This window comes from Pyxicephalus adspersus, chromosome 3 (genome assembly GCF_032062135.1).
Source record: "Pyxicephalus adspersus chromosome 3, UCB_Pads_2.0, whole genome shotgun sequence".
Taxonomy (NCBI): domain Eukaryota; kingdom Metazoa; phylum Chordata; class Amphibia; order Anura; family Pyxicephalidae; genus Pyxicephalus; species Pyxicephalus adspersus.
In genome coordinates this window covers 89,361,059-89,386,402 of record NC_092860.1, presented here as the reverse complement: position 1 = coordinate 89,386,402, position 25,344 = coordinate 89,361,059, and the positions used below count along the sequence as shown (strand labels likewise).

Here is a 25,344-nt window from a genome sequence, read left to right as displayed (position 1 = left end):
ACCTAGAGTGATAATCATAATAATAACAAATAATCCCACCCAAATAAATCAGACAGACTGTAGGACAGGGTTACTAGATTGGTGAAATGCAATACTGTGAGCCGTTGTTGAGCCAATATGAAATGTAGAGTGAAAACATGTATGCTTGCGAAATCTAGGCATGTGTGAAGGGGGATAGCATGTTGGAGTGCAATATGAGATGACATTTAGTAAGTGCTGGAGATGTACAGTATACTTTAACATCAGTGTGTAGTATATCAGGTACAGATAAAACTGTGGACAACACAAATGTACGGCAGGAACACCTTTAAAGTATTTATAAATCTCAGTGATTTAAAGTTTTAAGCATTATTACCTCAAAATGATCTGTTAGAAGCACTAGACCTTTCACTGCATTTATTGGTTTACCAGTTGAGGAGAACATTTTTGACATTAAATCACTATAACCCTGGAAAAAGGTTACAGGACGGAGCTGGACATCAAACAAGAGGGCCGACATTCCAGCAAAGGACTCCAGGTCTTCCTCCCCTTCATCAGCAGTTGCAGCTATTAGGGTTTCAAGCCCTTGTGCTTCAATAGCAACCTAAAATAAACAAAATATTGGTAAAAAATATATTAAAATAGTATTGGATTTAAAACTGACTTCACAGGCTAAATGCCCTATCACAATTCTGCACGATCAGACATGTAAAGTAACCAGTGTTTCAAAAAGCATTTATATGTTGTAGCAGCAACAGGTATGTTGCCAACACCAGGCACCAGCTCCACATTCTTTTTTTTTTCTGATTCTCCTGCAGCACTGGGGCTGCCCAACTTGTTGCTTCCACATTTCAAATAGCCCCAGCCTGCTGTCAGTACACAAGGAAGGTGGCCTGGAACACGGCACAGCCCATCATGCTGCACCTCTCAGCACTGCAGGCCCTGTACTCCTGCAGGCAATTGGATAATATTCTGAAGGTAGACAATCCCTCTATATTGACACTTTCTAAGACTTTCATAATATAAATTAAATCCCCTTAATATTACTGCACTGCCAAAAGATATAGCATTTGACACTTGAGTCCGAACCTCAACTTAAACAACAACTTAAAGCAGGAGGCACGAATCAACTCTTCAAGCAATATGTATTTAGATGTATAGAGATGTGTTTTGCTAAACGAAAATAATGGGACAAACAAAAATTAAACAGGATAAAGAACCAGAGATTCCAGAAAATCCTAGGGAATTATAAAGGAACAGTTTGGGCACCTACAAAGGGTGACATGCAAAAATACATGCAGTAAAATAAAAATAATATTTAATACCAAAAAAGGAAATAAAGGAAAACCATGTGATTTATTACAAAGGTGCATTTCTTTCATCTTTTCTCCTGTTAGACATACAGTTTTGCAGGCCCCAGGCTACATTTCAGGTGTTGAGGTGCTGACAGCATGAGATATGACATATCAGGCAACACATCTTGAAGGAACATAGCATACTGGACACCACACCATATTATCAAAAATACCAGTAAATATTTAAACTTTATGTAAAGCCAACACGTAGGATAGAGAAGATTAAATACTCCTGGACGTTTTTTTGGCTATGTTTGCTACATAGGGAAATTTCATTAAACCTTAACTTCCTTAACTTGTTCTGGAGACACAACAGGTGTTAGAGAAAATCTGCAACAATGAAGGGATCCACTTTTAGACAGTTATCCCTGTTACAAGTGTCCCAATTGGAAAATTTCCTCTCACTTCTTATCTAGGGACAACTTATCGAATTGTACCTTCACTTTCTTTCTCCATATGTCATCGGTATAAATTGCAGGCTTAAATGGTGGGGACAAGGCCAGCAAAAAACAAATAAGGGGTATAGGCATTTCTTACTTTATCCAAAACACCAAAAAAAAAAGTTTGCGCATGAAATAAACATTGACTTTGCATTTAGGTACCTGAATGCCATGAAGTGCAGTGTTTTTGGAATAGACAAAGGTATCCATATTGCTTCTTCTTAGAATGCCCGAACCCGAATAGAGGATGTCAAAACTATATGTTGTTACTGAGTCAGGACCACCTGAATGAATTGGGAATATTCATTAAAAAATCAAAATAATAGCTAATGAGCAGAATCAAAATAATGTACTCCATATAAAGTGTCCCAGTGGTTACCCCTTCTGCGGGTTACCTTCAAAAGGGGTAAATGCAACACTGCTAATTTTAAAAATTGAGAATATTTATCACTAGTTGAATTACACGCATAACAACAACAATTACAACTATGGAAGCCACCAGTGAGATGGCAGTTGGCATAGGGAAACAAGCATTTATTTTTTTCTCCAAGAATCCTTTCTAGTTTTATCTGTTGGTGAGCTGAAAAAGTGAAACTAAAGCTCCACCTTTCAAAATTGCAAACAGGTAGGATTTTTATTACAAAAGGTACAAGTGATGTCCCTTCTGTAATAAAACATACTTGTCTGTTCAAAGCCTCCTTTTAAAATACACGCATGCGCAGCTCAGTGCAGGATGTATTCTGTGATCCCCGGGGCTGCCAGAACTGAATCTGAATTTTATATTTAGTTCAGCTTTATTTACAGAAGCATGAACAAAATCAGGAAGCTCATTCTATAACCAGAGGAAAGCAGATGATATAAAATTAGATGTGAAATTCTAAATGGCATTAAAAATATGAAGAAAAATCACTTAATTTCTGGTGAAATCAACATATATTTTCTTTATTTACGGTGGGGAAATATTAATATATTGGGGGGGATGTACTGTTTTTTCCAATTTACATTTAAAGAAAGCATTAAAGCTTTTACACATCTTTCAATATGATACATACGTGTAATATATCCAGAATAGGCAGACGAGGAGCCAGGCTTGGAGAAGCGGTCATAGTTATGAACATACATATCCTTTAAAACTTGACGAATAACTTTACTGAAAGCAAACAATGTATATGCTTAGAATGTTAAAGCATTTTCATTATACAAAAAACTTTAAGCATCCTTCAAAATAAAAATTACATGTTACTGCATTTTATTTATTGCTTTACTATGTCTACTTTTAGTACCTCTATGTGAATTAACTAGTACAATAAACTAGAAAAAAACTACGGATTAACTAGAAGCCTCTTATCTAGTAAATTTGTAGTTCTATAGTCCTTATTTAAGAACAATAAGTTTTAAAGTATGAACCTTAATCGCCCCAGTTGCCCAGTGAATAATCCTCTTTCACTATGCTAGAACTGGTCCACTGATTTGTCATGATTTGTAGTACCTGGCAGGCTTCTGAAAATGAAGAATATCTTGGAACACAGAGAGCATGTACTTGTTCATTTCTAGTGGAAGTTGCCCAATAGAAAGTAAAAGATTTTTTACTTCCATGTATGTTGGGTTGCTGTTCAGTATTATAGATGCTGCAGATGTCCTTATTGTTTTTTCATGTATTCTATGGTTCTGGTGGTAGATGCGATTCATTACCTTTTTAACCTAATTTAAGAAAAAAGAACTTCGGTTACTTGCAATGGATACAAATATAGTAACTGATACTTACACATAAAAATTACCTGTACAGTGAAAGATGAGCTAAAAAGACAAGCAGAGGACAAAGGACCATCATTACGCGTGATCTCACTGAAGCTGATTTTTCCCTATTATTGATTTATTATGTTATTGTTCCAGACTGTGTCTCTATGCATAGGTAGACATTTCATAAGCAGGGGCTTTGCTCTGTCATGTCAAAGCTGCCCCTCTGATGAGTGGTGATTTGATGAGAGGAGGTAGAATTCGAAAAGTAGCAGGAGAAGGAAATCCATGCAAAATAAATAGTAAAAGCTTGTACATCCTTGTACTGCTGCATACAGTACAGCTTTCGCTCCAACAACAAGAACCATGAGCAGCTCAGTAGTGACTGCATGAAATCTCAGCATTGCCTTAGATCTCATACTGAAGTTATACAGCTATGAAGCTAAAGACACAGGACGATCTAGGCACAGTAATGTGCTGCTTTTGTGAAGAAAGACAAAAGGGTGAGACAAAATTATTTTCAGGGTAATGCTTCGTTAAACATTTCTAGATATTTATTACTAATCCCCACTTTTTGAGTGTAGATATAGTTTAAAATAAAAATGTATTTTCATCAACATTGCTTGGTAAGTTAACATTTGTCACTGTGTATTTATTTATTTACATTTTGTTTTTAAAGTTATATTCACATTTAATTATTTTATTGACTAGTGTTAAAACTTTCATTTTTAAAAAATGGACCCAAGGGAATAAATCACAAACATAATAAAGGCAAAATTGGAAGTTGTTAATGCTAGTAACACTATCTTTATAAGCTTTAGGTTTTATTATCAACGTAACCATACCATTCTTCCAGTGGCCAAATATAAATACACATACTCAGCATTTAATGATATCGTTAAAGGAATACTACAAAGAAACACACAGACTCTAAATAATCAAGCTTCTTTTTTAATTGTCACCAGCCTTTGACCTTTAGTGGCAGTGCCTAACCACCAAATTAACTCTAAGGTCAACAGGAAAGAATGTTTGCTAGTAAACAGCACAAATACCCATATAAAAAGTATTTTTTCTTATTATAAGGTAAAGGTTACTTCTTACATGTAGATTTTTCTTTTCTATATATATTTTAACATAAAATAACTAACTCAGTATCATTTTATATACATTCATGTATATATCAGATACATCAGCAAGTATAATTGATTCCTCATATCTAAAGGTAAAAAGGTCTAAAGCTGAACTCTGGGTAAAAGTGTTTTTTTTTTTTTTTAAACTTGTTTAGCTCGCTTTATCTAGGGGATGATAGAACCATTGTAAAACTCACCTAAGGCCCTACTCTCACATTCTCATCAGAACTGATTCTAATACAGATCAGGACTATTTTGACCTTGAACTGGAACTTGGAATTTAGGAAAATTTAGTTTTCATCCAATGTTATTGTACCTGTCATTTGGCAAACAGATTAGCCCTGCTATACCTGTCTTTGATTCTAAAGTCTAAATCATTAAGGAATAATATAGGATTTGGGTAATTGTTTAGCATGTCCTGCAAAGCTAATTGATGAATAAAGGTGGTAAGCACAATACATTATTTGTTTAAGCCAGAACCAGGAGGCATATGTATTCAGGTTAATGCAGATATTCTTTGTAATATAATCAGACTTTTCGGATTTTAGTATTTGCATCCCTGTTACTCAGACAAATTCTCTTTTTGCATGAAATCATTATTAATGTAAAACTCATAAATTTATAGCTGATGATTTAGGCTCTCCTATGTATGTCTCAGATTCAGACAAGTCAAAAAAATGTGTAATGTTAGACCCATCCCCAGCACTAGGTGGGTATGGATGCCTGTGTAGCTAATAAGTAGTCTCTAAGTCTCCTCTGTCAAATTTTTATTGCTTTTTATGACAATCATCGGGGATGTTTTTCCTTAATTCCTGTCATGGTGACGCAAAAAACTCACCAAAAAAACAAAATAAAAACAACAATAACACCTAAAGCATTTGTTGCTTAACATTTATGAAATCCAGGTTACTTCTTGTTTTGTCATTCATACATACAGAAAGAGAGGGTAAATTTTCTAACCTTTACTTGTTTAATTCATCATTAATCTACACTCAGTACCCCATATTGACAAAGTGAAAACAGATTTGAATACAATTTAGTAATTTTTCATTAAAAAAAATTAAAATAAAATGTTTATATTCAGACCTTTTACCTGGCACTTAGTTAAGGCTCCTTTGGCAGCAATTACAGCCTATTTTGGGTATGATGCAACAAGCTTGGTACACTTTGATTAGGGGATATTCTGCCATTCTTCTTTTAAATCCTCTTAAGCTCAATCAGGATGGATAGGGACCATCGGTGTACAGCCATTTTTAGGTCACTCCAGAGATGTTCAATAGCGTTTAAGTCAAGGCCCTGGTTGGGCCACTCTAGGACATTTACAGAGTTGTCCCTAAGCCACCCCTGTGTTGTCTTCCCTGTGTGCTTTGGGTCATCATCATGTAGGAAAGTTAGCCCAGTCTGAGGTCCTGAGCACTGTGGAACAGGTTTTTATTAAAGAGTATCTCTGTACTTTGCTCCATTCGGCTTTCTCTCAACCCCAACCAGTCTCCCAGTCCCTACTGCTGAAAAAAACACCCCCACAGCAAAATGCTGCCACCACCATGCTTTGGCATGTTGCGATAGTATTGGGAAGGTGGAGAGTGGTGCCTGGTTTTCCCAGAAACAACATTTAGAATTGAGGCTAAACAGTTCAATCTGTGTTTCAAAAGACCAGATAATCTTATTTTCCACAGTCTGAAAGTCCTTCAGGTGCTCTTTTGCAAATTCCAAACAAGGAGAAACTTCTGTTTAGCTAAATACTCATTTAAATGTGATATTTTATTTTTTTCTTTTCATTACATATACAAAGTTGTCAAAAATTCTGTTTTCACTTTGTCATTACATGGCACTGATAATTATAACTTATATATCACGGCTTCGCTTGTAGAATCAGTGTTGTTTGCAAATTTTGAGATTTTAACTTTCCTAATTTAAACTGCACAGGAACAGCTTTTGTTGAATGGTGTCATTTTTATGTATTTCTGTTTTTATTTTTCATGCATTATTATGAAATAATTTTTAACACCTTTTTAATTTCACTAAACTGTATGTCTAAATCTCATCGGTAATCTTTATCCATTGACAGTGTATTAGTTTAGGGCTGTGTACTGCAGTGAAAAATCTGTACTTCAGTTATTAAAATCTTATTGTGCATTATTATTTATCTGTATACAACAGGTAGATTGCATATGTGCAGAATGACAGTCTGAAGAGTTTTTTACCTCATCGGTGATTAATGAGATGTCATATTTCTGAAGAGCACTGATAGCCGTGCTGCTGACAGGTCCCTCTCCAGATTCTGAATATTTCAGCAGCAGTGGAATCCCTTCCGGCAGATTGGCATTTTTCAGGGCTAAAAGGTATGCTTTGATATCAGAAGGTTTGTCTGCCTTTTGTAAACCATCCAAGATTAATTTCTTTGCTTCCTGAACTGCCTGTAATTTAAACAATGCAGAATATATATTTTAAAACACACTGTGCAATGTATAATCCTTATCAATTGTCTAACTAGTTATACAAGGGGGTGCTGAGAAGTTTGCCCCCTTACAAATGAAATAAAAAAGTGAGTGTGGGGGCATATGACAGCCTTATTTTTTTGCATGCAACTGTGCAAATATTAGGTCTTTGCAATTCTTAAAACTGTTTTTTTTTTTTAGTGAGAAGCTGTAATGACAGAGGCACAAGCAAGTTTTCCGTCGTTGGAGTTAAGGGCCGTCATGAAGTTTTTGTTTGTCCAGGGAAAGTCAGCAAAGGACATTCACAGTGAGATGTCACAAACACTGGGGGAGAACTGTCCTTCCTACTGCACTGTCAAAACCTGGATATCTCGTTTCAGGACTGGGCATTTCACGGTTGAAGATGAGCCCCGCAGTGGGCGCCCCCCAAAATCAACCGGAACCGGCAACCTGCAATGCTCCCCATGAGCTGATTATTGAGGACTGGTGAATATCCACAAAAAAGATAGCCCAGATACTTGACATCTCACGGGAGCGTGTTGGGTTTGTTATCATCACTATCCTAGGCATGCCAAGGAACCAAAGGAAAGGAAACCAAGGAACAGTCAAAAGGAATGGCGCCACAGTGGGTCCCCGAGGCCAAAGAAATATTGAACATGGCGTCTGTTTTCTGGGACAAAGACTGTATTCTGTTGGTGGACTACCTACCTCAGGGCTCTAGTATCACCGGACAGTATTATGCTAACCACCTGGACCAGCTGAAGGAGGTAATTAAGACAAAACACCGTGGAGAGTTGACCAAAGGGATGCTTTTTTTGCAGGACAAAGCACCTTTGCACACTTCCAACGTTGGGCTGGCCAAATTGAACACCCTGGGTTTCCAATTGGTCCACCAATTCTCCTATTCACCTGACCTGGCTGCTTAGGACTATTATCTGTTCCCGAATTTGAGGAAACGCCTGAAGGGGCAAAGTTTTGAGGACATTTCTGACATCCAAAAATGCTGCTGAGAGTTGGTTTGCGGCCCAACCAAATGACTTGAACGGTCTAGAAAAGCTGCAACTACGCTGTACCAAATGCATCAGTCTCGGGGGGGGGGGATATGTTAAATAAATGTGTTATTTCATAACTCTGGCTCTCTTCTTTCTGGACAAGGCCAGGAACTTCTCAGCACCCCCTCGTAACTGTTCTAATTTTCTCCATGAAAGAATGAATTTAATAATCCTATACCATAAAAACCTTGATATATAGCAGATCTAGCTGGTGAAGCAGTGCCTACTTTTGTCCAATTTAAAATCTATGCAAAGCCAGGTTTTACTTAAGGTAAAGGAATCAAAATACTTGCAGACCACATATTACCTATATGTGAACTTTTACCTAACAAAGAAAAAGGAATATACTTTTCTGACTTCTGTCTTATGATCCATGCACCCTTCCTGAAAGCACAGTCATGCTGGTGACCTTATTTTGATTGCCTACTGCATTTAGGACAAACAGGTTTCACCACTTCACCAACATACTAATTCTACAATTAAAGAACATTGTCAAAAATCACAAGGATCACTCTGCTCCCATCTGATTTTTGTATGCTGTTATTAAATTGACACCACTGCACAAACCAATCATGTGGTAAACGTTAATAAATAAAAAAAAGTGTAATTACCGGTAGTTCAGAGCCACCAGCCTTGCTTAGCTTTTTAACAAGAGCACCAATAATAATAATGACAGTTTCTCTAATCTCATCATTTGCAATTTTTCCTTTGCTTTTGTCCTATGAAAAAAAAAGAAACAAAATTAGAATCAGATCTTTTATTTTCCTTTTTTTTGTTTAAAACATTTTTTATTTAGGGTTTTGGGGTGGGAAATTGTTACAAACATAAAAAAGCAATAATTTAACAAAAATATGATAAATATGTATGAACATGAACAGAGTAGAAGAGATAACAAACAATAATGCTCTATAACAAACAGTATTATCCTATACGAGGGGGTAAGGAGGTGGTGGTGAAAAGGTGAATAAAGGGTGAAAAAGTGTGGAAAAAAAATTAGAATCAGAAAGACATTTATAATGAGAGAGAATACAAAGAATATCAGGAGGTTTGGGCACACACAGTACATACTTTTATTTTAGTTTTTGTTATATTTATAGGCCCTATGAACAAAAATGAACCTGCGGAAGCAGTGATCCCCACCCATATTCATAATTATAGAATTATGCTGATAGTGTCTGTAATAGGCCATATTGTGTGATATCATTAGACACTTTTAGGCACAGACTGATGTACACACACACACACACACATATATATATATATATATATATATATATATATATGTCATTGTTTAAATGGATGTCATTGTTTAAAGAGTCAATGCCAACATAAATATGTAGTTAGAAAATAATCTATTTCTGGATTATGACATCTGCCGGGAGAAATTTGTCAGCATATGGCCTAGAGGAATGATTGAATGGAATAATGAGAATTATTGAATGGAATGCATGATAAGTTAGCAGCTGTAACCTACTGCAGAATAATTATGACACTGTTGTCTTAAAGTCCTCTAAGAAATACTGCTTGCAAGAACTGGAAACAAAGAAATAACTATTTAGTATATGTATATAGAAACTGAACATTGATTTCAGGACTAAAGGATACACATATACAGTATAAGAGTATTGTTAATATTCCACAAGAATTACAGGAACCAACACTGCCAGACAGGGCAGAATGGAAGGGATGATTTCTGTTTGACTGCAATTGTTGACATGTTATCATGAAAAATCCATTTACGTTTGTTCCCAGTATAATGTAAAATGAACTTACAATCAGAGCTCTTAGCATGCTTTCATCTGGATGTGAAGCCAAGCCAGCAGCATATAAAAATCTCTCTTGTAACAAAGGTCTGCTTCCATTAGCAAAGTCTAAAAACTCCAAAACAGCAATTAAAGATTCAGGAGTCTGAGCAAAAGTCACTGCATCAATCAGTTGAGGACTGTGGAGATAAAGAATTTATTATATTTCAGATGATCCACTGGAAGAACAAATGTAAACAAAATCGTTACATCCTATGTTGCTTGATTTCTATAATATCTATGCAAATGAAACTCTTTATGAAAGTTAACACTGAAAACTGAAAGAGTTTATGATAGACATCTGGCTTAGCCTTATGAGGAATGGTACAACGTTGTCTCCTCCTCATCCCTGCCACGGCACTCCTTAGATGTCAAAATGTTTCTAATGCACATAATTGCCAGCTTCTCCTGACTTTTGGCATAAACCTTTTCCAGGGTCATGTTAGACTGCTCAAGCTCAACTTAGTTCTAATAGCTTTAAAGGTAATAGAAAAAAGCACAAATTAATGCAACTTCATATGCAATAATGCACTATTAAAATGTTTGTTTTTAAAAAACAAGCAGCATAAATACCCGAATCTGAATTGAGTTTAGCCTCTTGCAATCCCTGTATGACAGTGCTTGGAATGGGAGGGAGGGGTAGCACAAGGACCCAGACGTTGTGCTGCAGTACATATGTACCAGCAAGCACTGCTGATAGGAGGAGAGAGCTGAGTGATGATGAACTCATCAGTGTGAGTCTTATGCCCACCTAGAAGGCTGTGTTGTAGGAGATGAGTGCCTTGAATTTGGTTACCAAACCAAACCCAAAAATTAAAAAAGTTTGACCAGACAGGTCCAAAAAGTATGTAAAAGCTGTCTCCTAATACTATTGTCTGTGGGTATGTACTAACAATCGTCCCTATACTTGCTTGCAAAAATTCTGATTCTGCAATAACTATATAACTATTTACTCAGCTTCATGAAGCAAGGTTATGGCTCCTTAGATACACTGGAGTAGCACTCTTTTATGTTACAAATAACATTATTATTAAACAGGATTTTTATAGCGCCAACATATTGCTGTACAATAAATGGGGGTTGCAAATGACAGACAAATACAGACAGTGGCACAAAAGGAGGAGAGGACCCTGCCCAAAAGAGCTTACAATTTAGGAGGTGGGGGAAGTAACACACAATAAGAGGGGAGATATGTAGTGGTGGGTATAGTGGTGGGGGAGTGCTCTTTTAAATGAGCATAAAGTAGGAGCAAGCTGATTAGGCAGAGGAAGACCATTCCAGAGAGTTAGGGCAGCTCTAGAAAAGTGACATAATACTGGTACTGTAAAGCACACTAATACTCACAGCACATCTTCTTTCTCTGATCTCAGAAGTGTTAGAATATCTGACTTTTTAGCTTTACGAAGACCTTGAATAAGAGATAGAAAGCTGTTGGCTGCACTGGCTTTTGAAAGATTTTCAGGATCCAAGTGTTTACGAATAGCTTTCCATTGCTTTGAAAGCTGAAAAGAAACAAGACATAATAGTTTCAAATATTGTCTATTATTACAATAATATTTTGGGGAATGGCTATGAGTAACAATAAATACAAATGGGTTTACTCACCTCAGGACAATTTTTACAATCTGATTTTAGCTGATCAGCCACTAAGGGAATAGCCATGTATTTGGGATCTACCCCCTTGACTACATTGTCTAGCTGTTTTCCAGCTACTTCCTTTGGTCCGCCTTCAACAGACTTCAGTTCTAGCTTTTGTCTGGATTTTTGGAAATGTAAAATTAAAAAATAGAGTGACCGATTACAAGAAACACATACAGATATATATAATAAGAGAGATGCATGTGAATACGAAAACATGAGGTCTTATTTGTGTATAGTAATCCAATACAACAAATCAGAATCCACTTTTCCTGGTATGATATCATTATTATGAATTCTGTTTGATTGTTTTGGATTATTGCAATTATTGTAGAGGTTAGACTTCTCTATGGCGTAGGGCCAATAATGCTGGGAATCACAAAACTTGCATTATTTTGCATATTGAGGCACTCTGCTCATCACTTCCCCTGTCATTGAATTGTGACACAAGCAGGATTCACTGCAAATAAATATGTATTTTTTTTGTGAATGAATGTTTCATTTTTACTTATTCTTTTTCTATCTATGAATAACTGATTTTTCCACAAAAAATAGAAAAGAGAAAAACTGACCTGCAAAGTATTTTTGCTGCAACTGTTTCATATACATTGAGTGCCAGCACATGATTTTCTTCAGCTAGCACAGATTTAATATTGTCATCTTCAATGTGGTATATAGTACTAGATGTGTCTTTGTTGGAAACTCCCAGCACCTGTTTTAAATAGAGGGTAAATGTATATGTTATAACAAACCTCAACCATCACCAAAAAGCAAGTGTTTTACAAAAATTATATGTTTATTTACACAATTTTTATACAAGCCTTTATGTATTAGTGTTAGTAAATGTTTGTTGTGAAGTCCTATATACATTATATAAGTATGTCACTACATTGACCACCATGCTTGATAAATAACCCATTTCCCTCAGATATGATAGCAAAATTGATTTGGTTAAATTCATTACGGATAACTACTACTTGCTAGTGAAGGAAGTAGATGAACATACTGCAATGATGGTGGTTAAGGTCAAGCCTCACAGTCATATACATATAGGTAGTGATTTCATTGTAAATAAGGAATAATAAGAAAAAGAAGGATTTGCTAGATTGTGTCATTATTTTATTCTCCAGGCAATAAAGCACAGTTGGAGAAAACCAAACACAGCATATCAGCACAAACACCTCATACTAACTGTTAAGCACAGTGGTGGAGGGGTGATGGATTGGGTTTGTTTACAGTCACAGGACCTGGGCATCTTTCAGTCATTGAGTTGACCATTTTCTCCTCTAAATACCTAAGTACTGTATTCTAAAGTCAAATATGCAGCCATCTGTGCGACAACTAAAGCTTGGCCAAAATTTGATCATGCAACAGGACAATGATGCCTAGCATGCCAGCAAATCTACATCAGAATAGTTGTCAGAGTCTAGATCGCAACCTGATAACAAATGCCCACAAACCCCAATGAACCAAATCATTGTTATAATGTAGAGTGGGTAAAGCACAATGATGTGAGAGACTAAAAAAATCATACCGAAAATGATTACTTCACGTTATTCCTGCTATAGGTGGTACTACAAGCTATGGAATCATGGGATGTACTTTGTGTGTTTTTTACATATGGATTTCCTTATATTGAGCCTGGCAATGGTTGTCAAGCATGGTGGTAGTGAAAGCAAAGGTGCTGTGTCTGGTTAAAGGTTAGAGGATAGCTGTCATATTTGGCAAGCAGAAGGTGGGATTATGTGAGGTGATGGGTGTAGAACATTACAAAATTTATTTATATTTTTTAAAGATATACATTTTACAAAAAATAAAAAAGCTGGTATGTTCAGTAAGAAGTATTTTACATTTTGAACATTTTATGCTAAGAAATCAATATAATACCTTGTTAAAATTGGTGAATCCAGTTTTTGAAATCTTGCAGCTGTCTAATTCTTTGACTTTTGTCACCTGGTTTTGTTTTGCCTGGTAAGTAACCTTACAATTACCAGAAACATCAGCCTGGAAAATACAAATACATTGATAAATCCTGTACAACATTCAACTGAAAATCGTTATACTTGCATGTCTTAGCTTTTAAATGTCTGCTGTAAAATGACCATCTAGCATAATCAACTACTATTTACAACCATAACATTTTAGGGATAGATGAATATTTACTAATTACCTCTGACTTTACTTGTGCCTTTATTTGTTTTTATTAATTTAACAGGCTTTTTTTAAATTGTTAATTCTGTCTGTACTAATATTTTTGTCCTGCATTGGCAATGCTTACTGTAATTTATCTATGAAAATGTTTGTAGCTGAATTCTCCTTTTTTAGAGGAGATTAATTTTCAGTGCACCTCTATACTGCATTTTCTGTACTTGCAAAACATGTACTAAGACATGCTAAGCTTCGAGATATTACCCTAGTTAGGCTTAGATATAGTTCTATTTGTAAAATAAAGCACGTTTAGCTTTTATAGATACAAATATTAAATTAAACTATATCTTTTACAACCACTCTTTAGCTTGAATCATAAACTACTTTGTATGCATTATTAGTTCCGAAAACAATTTTTATATTCAAAGATGATGAAACTACCCCATGTCAATGCATCATAACAATTCAATGTTTATGAGAAACAGGATAAATATACTTATTTATTAAGAAACAGATGCTATATTTCCTGTACAAACCTCCACACTTCATATTTTGTCTACCCACAAGCAGAATATAATTCTTCTCATCATGTGTGTTGCTTTACAGACACCCACATACCTAAGCAGCACAGGAGATGACCTATGATGGAATCTTACATCCAATGACTTTCATAGCCTGACTAACCTCCTACTGGGCTACAAGTTGCCACTTGCGCTAACTACCCACATATGACAAAACTTTTACCTCCGTCACTGTACCAGAGTTAAGTTGTATCTGGAACAAACTTGCCAAGCCTTTCTTAATATTCGCAAGGATGGTGGGTTCATTGTGGTACAAATACAGGGTTTTAACCTATGGAAAGAACACAGATATGTATTAAACTAACATATTGTTATTGGAAACCGCTTTGATTTGTAGTCTCTATATTAAAAAGAAATACCATTTAACAATGGATACTGTTTAACAATATCTCAGAAATAAAAGTAAGAATGAAAACATTTCAATACCCGGAAAATTACGCTTTTCTTTTTTTGTACTACCTTTCAAGGTAAAATTGTGACTGATGGCAATTAGAGAAAATAAAAAGGGTTGACAATGTTGCTCTTCTATTGGTGAGGATCGTCTTCTACCTCCATGTTAAAGATAAAGATTGCAGCCTTATACTCTCATAATGCAAAAATATATTCTGATTACTTTAGTGTTACATATGATATCCAAGACTTTCATAAGTGAAGCCCGCAGTGTTCACACGTTAAACTAACAAGTTCCTGCAAATGTTTTCCAACTATTTATAATTATTAGGGGGAGAACTGGAAACCCTTGGCCTGGTGAGGTGTGAGGGGGGGGGGGGCAATTGCCAAAAAAATTGATTCACATATTCCTGCAGGTTTTTATGTTGATCTCAGTATTCAGTCATATACCCTCAATGGGCCATAAAAGAAACTGATACTGGAAGATGTTTCATTGTCCAGAACTGTAATCTAAACAAGGAGCAGGCCAAATGATGTATGGCTGTATCTTATTAGGATTACATTACAAAAAAAGGTCAGCCTATTTGTAGCTGTTTATATAAAACATGAATCAGTTTAGCTAGTTTACTTCCTATGCCAAATGTTTAAACAGTCTCCAGTCAATGACGTGTCACCAACTGTGCAGTCTTTGAACTATGACTTTATCTCTTGCAATGCCTTGTATCACACTTAAGGACTTTGTATCTGTACTTCCAGCTAGACTGTCAGAGCCCATATAATGCTATTTAAAAATTTACCTTGCCACAGTCACCATTGTGCCAAAAGTAAAACAAAAGCAGAACAATGGATATCTGTACTGTATCTATGTTTGTAAAGTTTTGGGTGAACTGGCGCAAGCACATGTCCCCATTAAGCAAATGACCTTACATGTCCATGTCTATTGTCACTGGGTCTGTAAGTGACTTAAGTGAAAGAAGATCAAACTGTTTGGCACACAAATGAGATGATTCTTGTCCCATACAAATAGTCCGGCTCCTCTCGGGTGAGAATCTCACATGTGTACAACAGTTGCCCAACTTTATTCAGCCTGACGGATCCATGAACATCCAACAGAGAACAACAACTGTACAGGTCAATGAAAAAGTGCACTGTGTGGTTAGCTCGCTCTTCCCCGTATGTATGTAGCCTTTTTTTTTGGTTGTTACCAGGAATTGGGGAGAAATTCTTCTACTGGGGAACTTTTTCTGATGACAACTACTCTTGGATTTCCTTAACTTTGTAGATGTTTTATTTTCCTTTGTTTTTGCTCTTTAGGACAAGATATGAATTGACAAGTGTTTAACACATTAGATATTATATTTCATTTTGATTTGAAAAGACAAAAGGAAATTATATAACAAGTACAGAACAGAAGTAAGGAAAGTAAAGGCATTACCGAGAAAAAGCAGAAAAACCCCTTTGTACTAAGATCACATTTGTTGAGCCTAGACCTGTATTATTAACCAATAATTGATTGAAGTATTTCTCCTTTGAACAATACTCTAAACCAGAAGTGATAACTTATCAAAATCTACACTAATACTAGCATGCATGTCACTCTGCAGGACTCATATTGCAAAGTACACTCAGAAAGATGAGCAGTATTTGCTTGCATTTAGCGTTTGCCATTGTACCTATCCATCCATAGACATATCATGTAATTAGGTCAACAGACAGTGTTTGGTTTGATTGCAAGTTTACTCCGTTATTACATTATCAGTTTTGTGTGTAAACAACTAATTCCGTCAATCCACTTGCAATCCAACTCGAATTGTAATAAACAAAGGCAGACAGTTCAACCTTTAACACAACCAGAGCTCCCTATATACTTACAACGGAAAAATACATGTACACATGATGGGACTAAATGGAAATAAATGGGACAAAAACATTCAGGTCTTCAAGGAATCCTCTCAATATTTACTTTACCCACCGCTCATCATATATTAGTGTGGTGGTCCATGGGAAGAATGCCTCTTACATTGCTGGTCAGTAGAGAGAATGTCATCCTTGTCCTATGTCAGATAGCCAAAAAGATAACTGGTGGCACTTAAAGTGATCTGAAGGGTACGAATGACTTATTGCTCATGGAACCCCTGATCTACGTCTGCTGATCTAGGGGCTAGTAAGCTTCATTATATATTCAATTTTGCCTCTGGGTTTAGATACCCTTGAAATGGTGGCTTGTCCTTCTACTAACTGGTCCACAAGTTATAAATGAAGACTGATAAGGACTGGGTGACTATACTGAAGGTCTGTTACCCTTAGCTATCACAGCAATGTTGGTATGAGATAAAGATTTTATTATCTTGAGCTGAAAGATAAAATCTGATTTCATATCAGTTTAAATACACAATGCATTTAACAAATTGGGTGTTTTATATAGATAAAAAAAGCATAAAATTGAATCAAGCAAACCTAGACATATGATAGCAGATGGGAAATATCGACATTATTTTCTAAAAAAAAAAAAACAGGTTCACGACACATGATTGTTTCAAGGCTGTCAATGTACCAAGCAAACAACTTAGGTACCAACCTTCACAATTAGTGAAAGGCTACGATATTCTAACACTGCTGATCATTAGATTAGCTAGACTATTATAACTGTAGCAGCCTTACAAAGGGCATATTTATAACAGCAATTATATATTTATGGTACCTTTGCATCTTTTCTAGGGTTTAATTTTTATAGAAAGTAAAACAAATATTGACCCAACATCGTAACGACCCTCCTGGAGGATCCACGGACGATGGACAACGAATGATCCTAATTGGAAGTAAATGGAAGTGAAGAGTCGTTCTCCCTCTGCCCTTTCCATAGAGCAGAATGGTGCTGTATGTACAATATTGGTTCATGTATCATGCAGTCGTTAGTCGTTGGAAAGGATTGCATGTGTGTACATAGCCTGTTGACACTATTGTTCAAAAGCAAGATAACACTTGATAACACCAACTGCAACAGCTGCACTATTTTGGTACTTGCAAAGCCTGAGCCTACCTTTAAAATCAAGAAACTGAACTAAATAAGGTGGGTAATGATTTGACGAATATCTTTAAATTGTTGTGTGGGTATATTGTAATCACTGATATAGCAGTAATCACTCCACAATCGCATTGTTAAATCACTTACCTTTTCTTGCACTGCATAAAAACATGTTTATATATCATTACACAATCTTCCTGAATTCATCCTTTGTTCTGACCTAGTCTAAACCCTATATGTATGATGACTCACAAATGGTAAAAGAACATCATAAATCATAAATATGTTACAGTAAGTAAGTAAGTAAACCAGATACAACAAAAATAAAATACATAGGTATTCTAGTTTGTGTAATATTCTAGAATGTGTTTTCAGAACTGTTTTACAAAAAAATGATTGGGCTACATAAAACATCTCAGTGAAAGTCCATGTAAAAATGTTTTTATTATTTTATTCTAAGTATTCTAGAAAAAGATAGTATGATCACGGTCTAGCTCAGCACTAAACCATGGCCAATGAGCATCAGCTTTCAAACCTCTGGGGTCAAAAGCATCTTAACAAAGTGCAGGGTCTAAGGCTGCATACACACATGCAATAATTGTTGTTGGAAAGGATCTTTCACAATCCCTTTCAAAGACAAAAGACTGCACAATGCATTAATGAGCGCTGTACATACCGTCAAGTACAAATGCCAGATTCTCGTCCCATATCAGTCCTAAGGCGATTATCGGACGAGAATCGTCTGATGTGTGCACGTAGCCTAATTTAAATTTCAAAAGGAGGTCTTACAAATGCTGTGCACGAATGGGCATGGTTTTGTAAGGGGATGTGGTTGCAATGTGGCATAGCTAAATGAAATGGCTATTATTATAAAGTGTCAAAGCCAGCAATTACCTCCAGGTCCCAACACTACATGAGCATGATTTAATAAAGCTCTCCAAGGCTGTAAAAAGATACATTTTCATCAGTGAACCTGGAATGAATGTGGTTAACAAATAGCCATTCCAGGTTTGCTGGATCACCCAGGTTCACTGATGAAAGTGTATCCTCTCCAGCCTTGGAGAGCTTTATTAAATCAGACCCAATATCTCCAAGATGTAAGAGAATTAGGCTTTAAAAGATTTATTTTTATACAGTTTCTATTAGGACACCAACTATATCTATTGTATTTCACAATCATACTGATTTGAGTGTGAGTGGCTCATTACTACCACAGCCAGATAAGCTTTCAAAAAATCTGAACGTGTCTTTATTCTATTGGCTGTGAGTGACCTTTATACACAGATCCCTTCATTAGTTTTATTGGCACTTAGTGATAAAAGCAAGGTTGTTCTACTGCACATCGATAATGAAACGTTATTTTAAAGTTCATAAATGAGACCTGAAAATCCTTGTATTCTTATACTTCAGGCAAAGATGAAAATGAAACATTGAGATGCATAAACTGAATGCAGCTGCCTCTTACTACTTTTTATCCTAGCAGTAATGTACCAGCCTACCCCAGTTAATATTTTGGTGATCCTGGACCAAGGCTGCTTGTGATTCAAGAACACACTTCAGGTTTAGTGCTGTCCCTCACATACTGAAAGCCTAATATCAAAACATGCTCCCCTTCTACTAACCAGATTTGAACTTAGTTTAGTGTAAATGTGAATAAAATACAAGATAAAAAATAAAATACAGTCCAGGCTCTAGGAAGTGCACCACTCTAAGCAAAGTAGCCGCATACATGCTAGAATAAAAATGTTTTGCCTTTAATTGTTTTTCATCAGTAACAGGAACTGAAATGATATTTGGTCCTAATTCATTTTTTAAACCATTTGTTAAATTTTTATGAAGACACTCTTAACTTTCAAGACACTTATAATCATCTTTATAGGAAATATATTCTAGCATCCATGATTCTTCCTACTTTTGGGTGTTACATGGTCACACCAGACTGACCCTCCAACTAGGTTAAATCAGTGATGATTAAACATTAGATGTAAACTGGTCTTCTTCATTTTTTATTTTTGGCTGGGATCCATTATTTGATAATTGTTTGCACAAATTTTAATATACTTTCATTGATGTGTATGTTATGCCTTCCTTTTGTGGCATGTTAGAGACAATGGGGTGGACAGCACCCCAGTACATCTCAATTTCTCAATGTCCCTATATCTTGTTTATACTCACTCACCATCATGGTTGTTATTACAAATTGCTTTGTTCAATTTGGGATTTATTTGGCTTTAGTTTAATTTTACCTTTCCATGACTCCATTGTAGAAGCATTGGACTTTCAAGAATAGAAAGATGATCTTTTCCTAGAAGTTTTGCAGCATTTGTTCCAGTAAAAATGTTCTGATCTTGTGGTCGTTCATTGATATTTTCCACTTTGATATGTTTCATCTGCAAACAAATCATATCTTTTAGTAAAATTAACCTTAGACTGTAATAATGACATATAACAATGGTAAGGACATTAGATTGTGAGACCCTTTGAGGGACAGCTAGTGACATGACTATGAATTTTGCAGAGCGTTGCATATTATGCTGGCGCTATATAAATACTGCATAATAATAATATTAATAATGAAAATAATAAAAGTGTTAAACCAGTTGGATCTAACCTACTAAAAAGAATCTTTGGCTTTATATAATATATATATTACAATTGTCAATGATAAGCATATTAAAAAAAAAAAAAAAACTTTGGTGTTCTGTCCTAACAAAAAACATTCTGCTTATTATCTTTCAACATATAAATTAGAGGAGATACAAATGAAAGCTTTATAATAATACACAAGATAGATACAAAGGATGCTGCACAGAATAAAGACACATTAGTTACAACCTAAGTGTTGTTCTGTAAAATAGAAATAAAAGAGGTAAAAATTAGTTCTTTAGAATAAACACATAATACATTAAATTATTTTAAACATACCCCCATTCTGATGAGCTGGTCATCTTTGTTGTTTGGGTTTCTCCATATTAGGCTAACTTCTACTTCTGAGGAAATCTTGTAGCCCACACTGTCCTGCAGTGACCCTCGTGGCCTATCAATTAATACTTCTGTGGCATACTGATATCGATACAACTTGTCATTGTTAAGCCTTGGTCCCGCATTATATACTGTATAATAAGGAGAAATAAAAATACATACAAACATAAGATGTCTGTCAAATATTAAGTAAAAAGAAACAGTTCTATGTACAAAATGTGGAATTTTGCATATTGTAAATAAAAATGTGATAGCAGATGGCAGAGGGGTTGTAAATAGTGACTCAGATTTTAGGATCTAATAAATCTACTATACCTAGAATTGTTTGTAACATAAAAAGATTTAGTATAGGGAAGTTATAATATAGGGAAGACAATTTGGCTGGCGGATGATGATAGTCACTAAGGCTGCTTACTTTACCTGTCAACGATGGTAACAATTGAAAATTGAAAGTGTATGTAAACTTTAACAATGAACTGAAACAATGGCAGTTCCCATCTTCCTATACTGCATGAAACAAGGGTTTTATGAGTAAGTGGCCCCTGCTACCTATTTCTAAAACTGATAACCATAAGAACCCAAATGCAATGCAATAAGAAACCCAACACTTTACTTAATTCATGATGCATGACTATGGCACAAAAACGATAAATATAATAAAATAGTGATAAAATGTAATAATAAAAACACAAACTACCTATTAATTTACACCCAATTACTAAAAAATCAAATAATCTTTAGATTCTAAGATTTAGAATCTTAGAGGCACTCACAATATAATGTCCATGTAATGACCCCCTAACATAGTCTGAGGCGAGTTTTTTGGGGGAAAGCCAAGTAATCGTGACTAAACAGTACCTTTGAATATTGCCACCTTTAAGTGATAATAACAAATAGGTTATTGTTATTGCAATAACAAATTAGTGAATTTCTCTTTTCAACCCTGGGAAACAAGTTAAACGTGTTTAATAGGACATGTCAACGCACCTACCCATAGCAGTTAATACAACGCAGATGTAATGGTGTTAGAACGCCATTTTCCAATGTTCATCTTCAGGCAAATAAATGGGGGGGGGGGGGCAGAAATTTAGGTTAAACATTATATATTTGCACATTATACACAAAGATATGAAATAATCAAAACCCCAATAAAAGAAAAATAATATTTAAAAAGCATGAACGAAAAAATGGACAACTTGGGATACAGTATTTACTGTAGTAGAGCAGTCACATAAGTGTGAGCTATCTATAATTAAACCTTGTCACTGTATACTGAAGAACTTTGCAATGCATACACAAGCAAGCGTCAGGGGCTGACTCAGTGACATGCTTGGCATGCGTATCTGTCACCTACCCAGCTAGCTCCTATGTTGTATACTTAAGATTTTATACTGGGCATGTTGACACAAGAACCTTTGTAAGCAATAAATTATTTATGTTTACCTTGAGTTTTCCATTTCATATTTTTTTATGTTCTTGCTGGTAAAATCCTGTATGTATTTTTAGTTCACCTAAATGCATCATATTTATAGGCATATTTATATGGCAAAATCATTATTTGGCTTATCATTATCAGCTTTTTTACCCAGTAAAGATTTGTCACATGGTCTGGTTGGATTTGGAGTGTTCTGACTTCCATTTACAAAACATCTTGATTTTCCAATTCCCAGTAGGAAATGCAGTTCTGTGTGACATTTGATATATTTAGAATCTGCTGGCCATGACACAGTCAAAAATATTATTTATTGAAGTAGCATGCTACTATCATGGCTGAATGCCGATCACTAGAACCCACATAACCTTTGACTCAAAAAACAACACTCCTGGGATTTTCATTTTGTACAATTGAACATTTTTTTATTTGGTTCCAATATGGTTTAGAATTTTGTGGTAATGGGGGTGAATTAATAAAGAAGCAAAGGCTGTCCACTAGATACATGTTAACTAAGTCTAGCAAAAAGGTCCATTTTGATGGATGTAGTACTTTGATTTGGCCAATATGGGCAAGTCACAGTTTTCTTAAAACAAACCAGTACAAGTTGTAATGTTATGATTTTTGATATTGGTACTTCACTGTTAGCATTATGCTCATTCCACTGATATTGGATAAAGATTTTTATGTCTTTCCATGGCGATGTAGAGGTATTAGATTTCTGTTGCTGGTGGTTTTCAGTAACAATAGAATGAGCGAGCACTGTACACACAGAGCTTTTCAGTATTATGGATAAGGGAAGGGGGAGGACAAGTGAGGGGCTCCCTGGTCTATCATTCCTAATAGGAAAGCAGTGCAGCCACACACGTTTAGTTGTGCATTGATCCTCCAGGATGGATTTGTTAACAACATTAAGAGCTGCTGTGCACATTCTACATTATCGCCTGCTACGATCACGATTGTTTATCCCAGGCCACAATCATCTACAGCTGTGTTTCTCAAGGAGGGTTCTTCCTGAGAAAGGGTTCTTCCTGAGAAGGTTTCTAGGGATTCCTTGAGCAATTTGTGACTCCCAGGTCATTTACCACTAATGACAATGACTCTTTTGGTTTTCTGTAGGGGTGACATGCTTCGCTCTGGCCTGCAGTGTAAGAAGTATTCTCCCATTGACCATCACACTAATGTACTGTGAGCTGTGGATATAGTAATTATGGAAGGGATCCCTGAAAAGCTGAATTTTGTTCCAAGAGTTTCCCCCTTACTGTGCCTGAACTGTCTGACTGATGACCTATAATATACATTATTACTGCTGTAATCATTTTTGTATTTTCCTGAAGGTGTTTGATAATGAACTTCCATTAATAAAATACAACCCATATATTATATGGAGTTATTAAAATCTACAAAAAAGTATTTATTATCAAGGACAAAGCCATGTTTTCCTGAAACTCTGGAGTGAATGGGTTATTCTAGGGCAAAGAAATGGTATATTATTAATGAGGAAGATTCAAATTTAGAGTTGTCTGTATTGTAAATACAAAAATCAGGTTGATATAAACTTTTAATAGGGAACAAGATGACAAATTCTCTGACATTTGCAGTGCATAGCCTCCCACATGAAACACATGCTGCCTCATGGACACTGCCTGTCATGGAACACCAGATCTTGTCCAACAACAGCTGTGACTGTGAGGTCAGCTAGCTCAGGGAGTACAAGCCTGATAACTACTACATGGTTATCAGCACTACTAGATTCTCTTTTCTACACTATAACCAGGTCATTTATTGTTAGCTTTCACAAATAATATCGTTTGAAGCAGTTCAATGTGAGAGTGGTATGAATCGTTCGGAACTGACCATTCTTTTTTGGTTTACAGATGATAACATACCAGTTTGAACATTGTAGCATTTACTATTACACTACTATTTGTAGCATGCGTTATTACATCTTTTTATTCCCGTTTATCAGATTTATACCCTAACATTTATTTTTCATGTATTCAAAGACTGCCTTTATAAATATACACAAGTGTGAAAATTGTGGTTTGAATCACAAAAAGTCATCCATGGATGTCATCCAAGAAAATCAATAATAAAATGTTTCCACTGGACTAACTGGTCTTTACACTTATTTATAAGGAAGTAGAACTTGGATCACCACTTTTTTGTTTACCACTTTTTAAAAATCGAATTCTCACTTTGATTGCCACACTGTGTTTACACTTTGAAATTTAGGGGTTTTGATAGATGGAATGGCGTGACTGTTTGGAAGTGGCATATGTGACCCAATCATTTCTTTAAGGTATGATCTCCTAATAATTGGTGATCAAAAGTATTTAAAATCAACACCACTGGCCTCCGTCAAAATGAGAAGCATGTTCTAGGATTCTGCTGGACTTCATGCTGATCATAACTTCTTTAAATGTAGCAGTAGAAGTAAAGCTTCAGGTAAAGGGTGATGATAGCAAGTTTATTTAGTTATTATTCAATTCAATTACCGGTATTCAATAAATTATCATGTCAGGTAATCATCACTTCTATAAATGGGTTAACACAAGAATACCATTATCCTACTAAAATTCGATATACCTATGGTGGTTTGAAGGAGTGTCCCTTTATAAATCTGCCCCAAGCCTTTAGATGATATACAAAAAACATAAAATAGATATGTTCTACTACCACCACCAAAGAGCAGTAAAGGCTGGGATTCTCCAAAAATAGAGCAAGGAAAACAAAAGTGGGACTTTTAGGGTATTGATTGATATAAATAAAAAACAAGAGTCCATCAAGTTAAAACCAAGAAGTTACTTTGTTTGGGTAGGTCTTTACTAATTCGGGACATGGTGAATACAGAACTACAGGTAGGGTTTACGATTTTAGGACTTATTTAATTCTAGTAGTTGAAAAAAGTATTTTTTCAACATGTTTTGGGGGCTTTATTATACCTCCATCAGAGACCATGATTTATTAAAGTTCTCCAAGGCTGGAGAAAATACACTTTCATCAGTAAAGCAAGTAATTGAGCAAACCTCGAATGGATTTCCTAAAATCAAGCTATTTGTTAGCAAATGTTTTCAATCTTAGACTAGATCCATTCCAGGGTTCCCATCTTCACTGATGAAAGTGTATTCTCTCCAGTGTTGGAGAACTTTAATAAATCAGGGCCAGAACCTCAAATCATAGCTAGAATACAGTGATGAAAGGTAATCTAGCTT

General features: G+C 35.6%; 1 protein-coding gene across 1 annotated transcript in view; it reads right to left on the bottom strand.

Annotated features, from left to right (window-relative positions):
* MTTP (microsomal triglyceride transfer protein) overlaps window positions 1-25,344 on the bottom strand; it is a 39,966-nt gene that overhangs the window by 6,666 nt on the left and 7,956 nt on the right. Inside the window, exons 2-15 of the mRNA XM_072405619.1 lie at window positions 20,641-20,828; window positions 19,962-20,105; window positions 14,464-14,571; window positions 13,459-13,575; window positions 12,144-12,283; window positions 11,539-11,689; window positions 11,278-11,435; window positions 9,905-10,073; window positions 8,743-8,850; window positions 6,846-7,058; window positions 3,264-3,475; window positions 2,827-2,924; window positions 1,937-2,058; window positions 356-583 (exon numbers count right to left, since the gene is read on the bottom strand). Coding sequence (XP_072261720.1) covers window positions 356-583; window positions 1,937-2,058; window positions 2,827-2,924; window positions 3,264-3,475; window positions 6,846-7,058; window positions 8,743-8,850; window positions 9,905-10,073; window positions 11,278-11,435; window positions 11,539-11,689; window positions 12,144-12,283; window positions 13,459-13,575; window positions 14,464-14,571; window positions 19,962-20,105; window positions 20,641-20,828 — 2,156 coding nt within the window. The remainder of the gene's footprint in view (window positions 1-355; window positions 584-1,936; window positions 2,059-2,826; window positions 2,925-3,263; window positions 3,476-6,845; window positions 7,059-8,742; window positions 8,851-9,904; window positions 10,074-11,277; window positions 11,436-11,538; window positions 11,690-12,143; window positions 12,284-13,458; window positions 13,576-14,463; window positions 14,572-19,961; window positions 20,106-20,640; window positions 20,829-25,344) is intronic.